Below are 11272 nucleotides of genomic sequence, written 5' to 3'. Positions count from 1 at the left end.
CTCGACTATCTTATCGTTGCTTACATGGATACCTCACCACGGCTTGGCTTGTTAGACGGTGTTGCTCATTGTTTATCACAGCAACGATCGCTGCTACTCGTTGTTTGGCATACATCCGAGTGAGGCAGTTCACTCATTGGCTATGGATGTAGCATAGATTGCAATAGATCAATGCTCACAAGACTTACTTACACTTCCAATTTCTACTCTCGAGTATTCTGTTTTGATGGCGAAGTATCAGAAGTGGCTCTTGTGAAGTTCCCACAAGATCGCTGGTGTAAATCTAGCTGCTTCGATAGGCGAGTAATGCGTCCCATGTGGTTTTATTATTATTTCTTCAGCCTAAGGCCGGAGTGGCCTATACGGTACATTACAGTCATCTCCGTCCACTGCTGTACGTTACCAGTCACGCAGTCTACGGAGGGTTCGTAAATCCTCTTCCACCTGATCGATCCACCTTGATCGCTGCACACCTCGCCTTCTTGTGCCTGTCAAATCGTTGTAGAGAACCATTTTTACTCCAAGTGCGCGTTTTCCCTCCCTGCAGCGAGCATCAGTAGGTTGACTGCTATCGAGTGTCAAAGGTGGCATGCCGCAAATGGTCCACCAGCTTCCACTCGGCCACGCTATCACTCGAAGTGCGAGGTGCACACAGTGCTCATGGATCAATCATTGCCGCCTGAAATATTACTGGGTTGAGTGCTAGGAAACCGACTAGTGCAAAGGGATTTGGTTTTAGTGAGTCGAGTGTAGTTAACCCATACTCGCACTACGCTTGACCGATGTGCAGAATGCAGATTTCCGTTACCATTTACTAAAACAATGAAACTTCTTATGCCTTGCGTTCTTTTTTTTCATAATGTCAACAAAAATAGTGCACAGAACTTTACTCTCAATCATACCGACCACAAGAAAGTTTGCCTCTATCAAAATCCATTATATAAGAATCCGAAATTTGTAGCACATTTAGTCATCTTGTATCCGTCGGATGGCTATTTGATTTATATAGTGAATTATGATAAAAACAAGCATTTTCGGTGGACTAAAGTTTATATGAGATGCCAGATTGAAGTCAGCATTTCAATGGACTACTATATAAACTTTTTTTATCACTACAATTTTTGTAAGGACATGGCCGACGCTATTGTTCATTTCAAATATTAATTATTATTAAATTTGTATTATGAAATTGGCTAATTAGTGTAGAGATGTGGTAGGGCCATTCCACATGTTACTCTAGGTTTCTATATTGATTATGAAATGATGCAAACTGGTGAAATAGCGTTAAGCGTGTAAGTGGAGAGTTTGGGAGAATCGGTGCACGAATGAGCGAATGAACTGCGCGGGAATTGCTGGTTGGCAGTTGAGTGGAGGTACCGACGGCAATCGGACGTAAGTACTCGCGCGTCTAAGTAGACTGAAGTTTAAGAGTTGTGTTCGGAAGGTTATACCTGATTGTTCGGATTGTACAAATTGGCGCAGCCGGAACGAATAATGGTGAGTTTTCTTTGCGATGCAATTTTTTTTTCCGCGTTTACATGGTGGGAAGTGGTTTTATCGCTAATCGTGTTGTGGAAAAACGGCTGATTGATTGTCGTAGTGCTATGGAAAATAGAATTACTTCGAAGTGGAAATGCGTTTTAATATCAAAATAAAAGATGGCGGGTTCGGTTGAAAGCCGAAGCGCACCCAGTGAAATTGATGATGTGGAGTTCATTGGAAGCTGGAACTATTATGATGAAAAGATGGCGGGGCTGGTTGAAAGCCAAAGCGCCCTCCCGATTGACGGTTTGAAATTTTTTTTTTACAAGGTGAAAAGATGGCGGGTCCGGTTGGAAGCCGAAGCGCCCAGTTGGAAAAGAAAGAGAGTCCGCTTGAATCGAAGTGCTCTGAAACAAGATGGTGGACTCGAAAGAATACCGAAGCACTGAAGAAGAGGTCAATTGAAAGCGAAATGATGTTAGATACCCGAAGTATTAATGACAATGGGGATTTTGATGATGATGACGATGAAATGCAAAACTCGAAAAAAATGATGGCTCAAAAGTGAAAACAATTAGCAGTTTGCAAAACCATTACCTATAAATATTAAGTGAAATTTAATTTTGAGGAGTTTTGTCTTATGGACTTTTTTCTGATTTGCGACAATTTCAGATGACTGAGGACGGCGGACAACGCTGGTCACTGGCATCGTTCAATGCCACGGTTGATTCTCAAGATATGAGAAGAGAATGGGAAGAATGGCACAGATCTTTTGAGCTCATTGCTGAGATGAGAAAGATTGAGTCACAACACGAGAAGTCGATGACGATGTTGGCATACGGTGGTAGAGGATTGCAATCCATCTTCTACAATTTTTTTTTTATTTTATTTTTTTTTTTTTTTTTATTTTGCTTATTTCATCTGACTGTGTCGTCTACATGAAAACTTAAAACTAAAGGTCAGTTGATAAAAAATCTGTTTAGCCGTTGACGAAACGCGGATGAACTGATGTTGAAGTCGAATTGGTCCGACACCTCGTTGAAATGGCGGATCATAGCGACAAAGCAGCTATTGGCAGCATAATTAGTGTTATGCCTTTCTTCAAAGAGCAAATCTCGAGGTCGAAGGGATCGTGAGGGTGCATACAATGGAATTTTCCCAACAAATCTGGCACGTCGTACTCGGATAACAGAAGTTTGGCGATGAAAACGGCTTGCGCCACGTTTCTCCGCTTATCAAGAGCATCTAGCCCCAGCAGACTACAGCGATCAGCATACGGTGGTAAATTCAGCGGGTCCGTCCATGGGAGATGGCGCAGGGCATATCGTACGAACTTGCGTTGCACAGCTTCGAACCGAGCAGTCCAAACAGCTTGATATGGATTCCAGACAGCAGAAGCAAATTCGAGTTGAGAGCGTACCAATGAGCAGTACAAGGCTTTGTAGCATAAAGGATCGCGGAATTCATTTGAGGTTTTAAAAATAAAACCAAGCTGGCGATTCGCTTTGTCGATCGTAGTTGAAAAATGGCGTCTGAAAGTTAGCCTGTCATCCAACACGACGCCTAGATCTTTAACATGATCCACACGTTGTAAAGTTGTTCCTGCGATACTATAATCGAAAACCACGGTTTCGGCAGTGCGATGAAAGCTTATTACGTAACACTTTGAAACAGCCAGGACCATCATATTACGCTCACACCAACATTTGAATAAATCCAGGAGCTTCTGCAATTCTTGGCAGTCCGCCAGATTTCGAATAACGATGTATAATTTGAGATCGTCTGCAAACATCAACAGCAGGCCTCCACGCTGCAGGATAAAAGTTACGTCATTCACGAAGAGCGAAAACAGCAATGGACCCAGCGTGCTTCCTTGGGGACTCCGGAGCCGTTCGAAAAACAATGGGATGAGTGATCTCCAATGATGACGGTCACTTGACGTTGCACTAGATATGATCGAAGCCAGTTGCAGAATGTTGTAGAACATCCCATTTTTCTAAGTTTTGCAAGCAGTATGTCGTGATTCACTTTATCAAATGCTGCTGGTAGATCAGTATACACGGCTTGGAGGCTTTTGCGCATATTATCCATACAATATGATGTAAAACTGACAAGATTCGTTTCTACGGATCGACCGGAAAGAAGCCATGTTGATACGAACTGATGTAGTTTTTGCATAAGGCAAACAATTTTTCGTAGATCAGTGACTCGAACACTTTTGATTCGACGTCAAGAGAAGTAATGCCTCAGTAGTTTCTCACGTAGCATTTGTCTCCTTTCTTGTACACCGGAAACATGGTAGAGCACTTCCAATGAGTAGGAAACTTTTGCTGACGGAGTGATAAGTTGAAAAGCATGCACAGAGGGATAGCCAAGATATCGGAACACTTTTTTAGAACCGCTGATGGTATAGTACTAGGGCCTGCTAAAAAGGACGATTTTTATCCTATTTATCGCCGAGACAACCATATCAGTTTCAACGGTAAAAACATCCATGCTGATGACATTGTTAGGTACATCTCTCGCTGCTCTTGCGATGTCAGCTTGAGATGGCAAAGCATTAGAAAAGACGGTCGAAAAGTGTTTGGCGAAGAGATTACATTTGTCCTCGACATTCAAGGCAACATCATTGTCAAGAAACACTCTTGACGGTAGTCCGTTTTCTTTCCTCTTTGTATTGACGAACGACCAGAATCCCTTGGGATGACGGCGAAGATTATGCTGCATGCGACACACATACTGCTTGTAAAGATGCTTGTTATAGCGGCGATAACAATTACTAGCGATTGAGAAATTTCGTTTAGTGATAGCACAACGTCAATTAGTCAGGGCACGAAGAGTCCTAGCACGTTCCCGTTTGAGGTTGCGTAGCGTAGCATTAGTCCATGGTGGTTTTCTTGGAGGTTGGCGCTTCGGTACGGAGGCAAATACACAGTCACTGAGGAAACAGTTAAAACGGCCAACCGCTGTGTCAATATCCAAGTCATTCAAAGCATTCCAGTCAAATAGGGATAATTTGCGCCGGAGTAGTTCGAAATCTGTCTTGCGAAAATTCAAACAGTCAGCATTCGAGCTATCATCGAATCTGACAAGATCACTGTTCGCGATAGATATCACCAGAGCAGGATGATAATTATCGAGCGGAACAATTTGAAGCCAGTATCAGACGAAATAATTCCGGAACCGGTGAGAGTACCTTTGATGCCACCGGAAATTCCGGAATACGACAACGCCGTCAAGAGGCTTAACAAGTTCTTTGTTGGAAAGAGGAATGACCGTGTGGAGCTCGAGCTTTTCCGTTCCTTGAAGCAAGCGGGGAACGAATCCTTTAACAAGTTTGTGTTGAAATTGCGGACACAAGCAGCTCGATGCGATTTTGGAGAACGCGAAGAAAATGAAATACTTCATCAAATCACAATGGGAGCACACGATGAGCGGGTCCGAGACAAAGGCTTGGAGGGCGTTATGGATCTGGACGATTTGACAAGTTACGCGATCAACCGAGAAGTTTTGATGCAGCAAAGAGAAAAGGCCAAACCGTTCAGACAGGAGGAGACCATCGCAACGGTGAAGCAAGACAGGACTCGTCAAGCAGGATCTCGTAACCGTCTTCCTGAAGGCTCCATGTTTGATGAAGGACAGCAGTCGAACAGTGGACGCCGTCGTTCGGCGGATCAGAAGAGCTTTTCGAAGGGATCCAAATTTGGCGGTCGAGCGACAAACATTCGTTCACGTGGTGAGTGCGATCGCTGTGGGTCCTGGAATCACGACGCTAACTATCCTCGATGTCCCGCTCTTGGATCACGGTGTCATCAGTGTAATGGAACTGGTCACTTCGCACGGAAGTGCCGACGTGGTAAAGTTGAACATCGCCCAACAACTTGGAAGCGGTCATCCATGGAAACTAATGCCCTGTCAGACATAGATGGTTGGAAGGAGGAAATTCCCCGCCGCCCAAAACCGGAGGATGTTTCGAAGGTAGAGTGACTTTTACTTCTATTTCATTGATGTATTATTTTGATCTGAAATGTACGATTTGTACCCTTGAATTCAAATAAAAAAAAAAGATGCAAAATAGTACCGATTGATCTGATAGTTATTTTTCCGTTGCTTACCAGGTGAATAAGATTTTCACGGGGTTGAAGGACGGTCTCATCACATGCATTGTCGACAAACTCCCGATCGAATTTCTTATAGATTCAGGATCAGCTATCAATACAGTTACTGAAGAAGTTTGGCAGAAGTTTATTGACGGAAAGGCAAAGATTTATAACCGAAGGTCTCACTGTGAGCTTAGTTTCACAGCGTATGCAAGCAGCAGCTCGTTGTGTGTTCTGACTGTTTTCGAGGCTTACATCTCAGTAAACCCGTCAAAGCCGCAAAGTTACGCAGAGTTTTTTGTGGTCAAAGGAGCTACCAAATCATTGTTAAGCAAAAGAACATCAGAAGAACTTAGATTACTGAAGGTGGGGCTTGATGTTGACCATATCGAAACAAAGATTGAGCCGTTCCCCAAGTTCCCTAATGTCCAGATAAAATTGTCTGTCGATAAGAGTGTTACACCGAAGCTGATTTCCTATTTGAGGGTCCCTGTGGCTATGGAGCAAAAAGTTGACGCCAAAATATTGGAACTACTACGCACTGATGTTATAGAGAAGGTTGAAGGCCCACCGGAATGGATATCCCCAATGGTAGTTGTTCCTAAAGGCAAAGACGATGTTCGTCTTTGCATTAACATGAGGTATCCAAATGAAGCTATTCAGCGTGAACACTACCCGCTACCAGTAATTGATACATTCCTTAATAAGCTAAGAGGATCGAAGATTTTCTCAAGACTGGACATAACATCAGCTTTCCACCATGTGGAACTACATCCGGATTCTAGAGGAGTTACTACGTTTATGACAGCGAGAGGGTTAATGCGATTTAAGAGGTTTGATGTCTAATGCACAATGTAATTCATTTACTCAGTTTTATCAATATTTTAGACTCATGTTTGGGATAACGTGCGCACCCGATATCTTTCAGCGGATCATGACAGAAATGCTAGCTGGCATTGAGGGAGTTATTATATATCTAGACCAACATTTGAAAAGGGCGTAACAGCCAAAATTTATTCCTTCTGATTCTTTGTGTACATATATAGCTTTATATGTAGACGAAGAATCAGAAAGAATAAATTTTGGCTGTTACGCCCTTTCCAAATGTTAGTCTAGATATATCGATGATATCGTAGTAGCTGGCAGGAATTTGGAAGAGCACGACATACGATTGCAAGAGGTGCTGTCGGTGTTGAACTCGAACAATGCTATGCTGAATCAGAACAAATGTGTTTACCGGGTAGAGGAACTTAAAATATTAGGCTTCAAGGTCAGTGCGGCAGGTATTTGTCCCTCGGATGAAAAGATCCATGCGATCAAAAACTTTCGAAAGCCTGAAACGAAGGAAGAGGTTCGCAGCTTCCTTGGCCTGATTAATTTCGTCGGGCATTTCATTCCACGGCTATCGACAAGAACGGAACCATTGAGACAATTTATTCGAGGCGAGGTCGAGTCATTCGGAGCAGACCAGGAAAATGCTTTCGATGATCTGCGGACTGAGCTATCCAACAATGTACGGAAGCTTGGATTCTTTGACCCTGAAGACAGTACCGAACTCTATGTGGACGCCTCTCCTGTCGGGTTAGGTGCTGTGCTGGTCCAAAGGGATGGAAAAGGTACGGCACGAATTGTTAGTTTCGCCTCAAAAGGGTTAACCGCGTCGGAGAGAATCTACCCTCAAACCCAGCGTGAAGCTCTTGCGGTCGTATGGGCAGTTGAAAAACTGTATTTCTATTTGTTTGGATTGCACTTTACGATCTTTACCGATCACAAGACCTTAGAGTACATATACGGAGGGAAACATCAGACAGGACGTCGAGCCTGTTCCAGAGCAGAAGGCTGGGCTCTACGTCTTCAGCCGTACGATTTCGAGATAAAGTATGTTCCAGGATCCGCGAACATTTCTGACATTCTATCGCGTCTTGTTACACAGGAAGGCCCAGCATTTGACAATAGTGCTGAACATTTTTTGTTTGCTGTGGGAGAAAACTTGTCAGCAATAACATTGGCTGAGATCAAATGTGAAACCGAAAACGATGAGGAATTAGGAGTTCTTGGCGGTATTGTGGTTCGAGACGAACGGATTGTTCTACCACGGAAACTAAGGGCGAGAACCTTAGACATTGCTCATCGAGGTCATCCAGGCGTAGTTTCTATGCGCCGAAATCTCAGAGAAAGCTTATGGTGGCCTTGAATGGATCGTGACGTAACAGGTAAAATAGAAGAATGTTATGGATGCGCAGTAGTTCGCAGAGAAAACCCACCAGAACCTATGCTATGCTACGAACGGAAATGCCGGAAAGAGCCTGGCAGAGAATCGCTATTGATTTCTTTTCAGCAAAAGGGTTTGCAACATTCCTAGTCATCGTGGACTATTTTAGTCGTTTCGTTAAAGTAATTGAAATGAAAGAGACAAATGCTTCGAAGACGATTGAGGCACTCGAGGGCGTATTTATGGAACAAACCTATCCAGAAACGATTCGTTGCGACAATGGGCCGCCATATGCGAGCGAAGAATTCTCTGAATATTGCTTGAGCAAGAACATACAGCTCATCCACACCATCCCCTACTGGCCGCAAATGAACGGGATGGTGGAGCGCCAAAATAGAGGAATTTTGAGAGCATTAAGGATTGCCAAGGCAACTGGCACAGACTGGCGAAAATCCGTTCAGGATTACGTCCATATGCACAACACTACACCACATTCTGTGACAGAAAAGCGTCCGATGGAGCTATTGATGGGTCGTCCAATAAAGTGCCTATTTCCATCACTGAGAACGGAACCGGGATTGCATCGTGATGAAAGCATACGCGATACCGATGCAATAAAGAAATGTAAAGGAAAGCTCTACGCGGATGAGCGTAGGCATGCAAAGCCATCTTCCATAGAGGTAGGAGACTCCGTCATGTTGAAGAAATACGATTGCGGAAAGTTAGAACCAAATTTCTTACTCGAGCGTTTCACAGTTGTCCAACGGACTGGTAATGATGTGATTGTCGAGAATGCTGAGGGTGTGCAGTATCGTAGATGCGTGACTCATTTAAGAAAATGGCCAAAGGCAGATGATGAAGCCCGACGATGTACCAGAATGTGTGCCGGCTGAATCAACAATAGTTGCAAAATCAAAGAAGCGGGTGGCAAAAGTTACAGAAGCAGAAGAGCCTACAACAAAACGCCCTTCCAGAGTGATCAAACTACCAGCTCGGTACGACTCATAATATCTTTCCAAACGTTTAAAATATTTTTTGTGAAATTTACTTGAAATAAACATTTGAAAGTTGAACTAAAATATTTTTTCCTTTTTTTATTTGGACTAAGAGAGGGATGTAGAGATGTGGTAGGGCCATTCCACATGTTACTCTAGTTTTCTATATTGATTATGAAATGATGCAAACTGGTGAAATAGCGTTAAGCGTGTAAGTGGAGAGTTTGGGAGAATCGGTGCACGAATGAGCGAATGAACTGCGCGGGAATTGCTGGTTGGCAGTTGAGTGGAGGTACCGACGGCAATCGGACGTAAGTACTCGCGCGTCTAAGTAGACTGAAGTTCAAGAGTTGTGTTCGGAAGGTTATACCTGATTTGATTGCCATTCTTGAGTTTGTTTCAATTTTGTTTGAGCTACAATCTTCAAGTTATGAATATCGCAAAAATGACGATTATGATGCACATGCATCACTCAAACACACTCCGCATTCTTTGTAGTAGATATTCTAAGTATTTAGCTTCAATCTAACAAACAAAAAAAAATTGAAATTTTATATGAAATTTTTTTCCCGTTTTTGGCAACATCCCCATTTTGGCAATATTAAATTCCGGTCGTGTTGCCAAAATCGGGAAAGGACTGTAGTGATGTCGCAAATTAATCGATTACTTCGATTAATCGTTGTGATAATCGATTAATTTTAAATCGATTATTACCCACCGATGAATCGATTCAATAAGAATAAATAGTAATCGATTAATTACTAATCGATTATTCGGGATTTTAGGACATCCCTAGAGCGTATGACGTCAGATTTGCATTGTGTGAAATAATTGGATGAAGAGAACAGAAAAATAGCTTCACGCTGCACTTTTTTTGACATCAACATTCAACAGCGTGGTATGCAGTGTGGTGTAATCTCAATTATTATATAAATATCAGTTGAAAATGTCGATTTATGAAATTTGTTTGGATACACGTGGAGACAGACATAATTATACGCATATGAAACTACAGACCAGATATTTTAAATCCTGTGGGGATTTCCTTGCCCCTCTGTTGCATATGAAGTCTTCAAATATCACTATTTTCGACCTTAAATCGCCGATAACAAGTCATGTTTGCAAAAAACATCCCTGGTATCTTCCAGAAAGTGGTCTATTTTGATTATATATACATTTTTGTAGAACATTTTATTGACCTGAAACTGTTAGTTTCGAAAATGTCTTTTAATGCAGTTATTTTAGGGTCTGTCCACGCCGGTATTTCAAAAACGATGATAGATAAAATTCATAATAATTTACACTACAACTTTGCCAAAGACACCATATTTAAAAATCGTTTATTAAAGAAGTTACATTTTGCAGCGCCACCTGTGGCAAAAATTGGAACTACAACTTTTCGTCATTCGATGCGCCATATTTTTCTAAAATTTATTCCCGAATACACCGATGCCAAAAAATAACACCCTGAAGTGGTAAAAAAAAAGTTCACGATTTTAGCCAAACGCACCACTGTGCGACGTACGACAATGGTTTCTTCAGCAAAGTGCCTCAAAATCAAATAAGGAACAACTTTCTAGAACATCGTACAATGCTTAAATTAGAAATATAGAAGTTAGAGAATTTGTCTCAAAATATAGTGGGACCACCCTATTCCAACAAACTTCAAAATAAAGCTTAAATGATAAGCTTCTACTTTGCTGAAGACACTTTGTTCCTAAAATATCATCTTCATGGTAAAAAAAAATAGTTCCTCCTAATTTCCCGGCGTGGCCCATCGTGTGCAGTAAACACGTGTGTTAGCAAAAAGAAGCGACGATATTGGTGCTGTATTTCTTTGTTTTGCGATGAGATGAATATATGTTCAGTGAGATGGAAAACGGAACAGTTCCCCTGCATAGTTGGAAATCGGAGCAGGTTCCCCTAGATAAAATCTAGAGTGCTTTGAGAATAGGTCGTATGTGCAAAAGAGAGCCTCTCTTCGGTTACATTCTCTTTCGATTATTACAAAGCTATACACAAATTTATGTTGGATTTTTTGGCAGATATCTAAAGACAATAACTTTGTCTAGCGTGCTAAAGTGAAAATGTAGCAGAAAATGCTAAACTTGCCGAACCATTAGCGAAAGAGAGCGTGAACAAAGAGAATCTCTCTTTTGCACATACGACCTATTCTCAAAGCAATCTAGAAATATGAATAAAATAACTCCAAAACACGAGCCCTAACTTGACCAGTACTGTTCCGAATTCAATCGGTATCGTGCCTTGCCAAAATGTTCTCCGTTTTACGGTAACTACAACGACGACGAGCATTGCTCATTTGCAGTGGTTTTTGCTTGAAGAATAGTTAAATTTTGCATTCAATTTGTAACGAGATTTCGCAGTGCAGTCCAATCACTTCCGACCCTCGCTGGTTCGGTTTTGCTCACAGTAGCAACCGTTTGGGGGTTATTCAAGTATGGCGTCTATCAATGTTTTAGGAT

General features: G+C 42.1%; 1 protein-coding gene across 1 annotated transcript; it reads left to right on the top strand.

Annotated features, from left to right (window-relative positions):
- The first annotated feature begins 7808 nt into the window (after nt 1-7808).
- Nucleotides 7809-8687, top strand: LOC134221723 (uncharacterized protein K02A2.6-like). Its single transcript, XM_062700910.1, has one exon. The coding sequence runs from the start codon at nt 7809-7811 to the stop codon at nt 8685-8687; it is 879 nt and encodes a 292-aa protein (XP_062556894.1).
- Nucleotides 8688-11272: the final 2585 nt, after the last annotated feature.

Source organism: Armigeres subalbatus, chromosome 3, assembly GCF_024139115.2.
Source record: "Armigeres subalbatus isolate Guangzhou_Male chromosome 3, GZ_Asu_2, whole genome shotgun sequence".
In the NCBI taxonomy this organism is placed as follows: domain Eukaryota; kingdom Metazoa; phylum Arthropoda; class Insecta; order Diptera; family Culicidae; genus Armigeres; species Armigeres subalbatus.
This window is presented reverse-complemented; position numbering and strand designations above follow the sequence as displayed.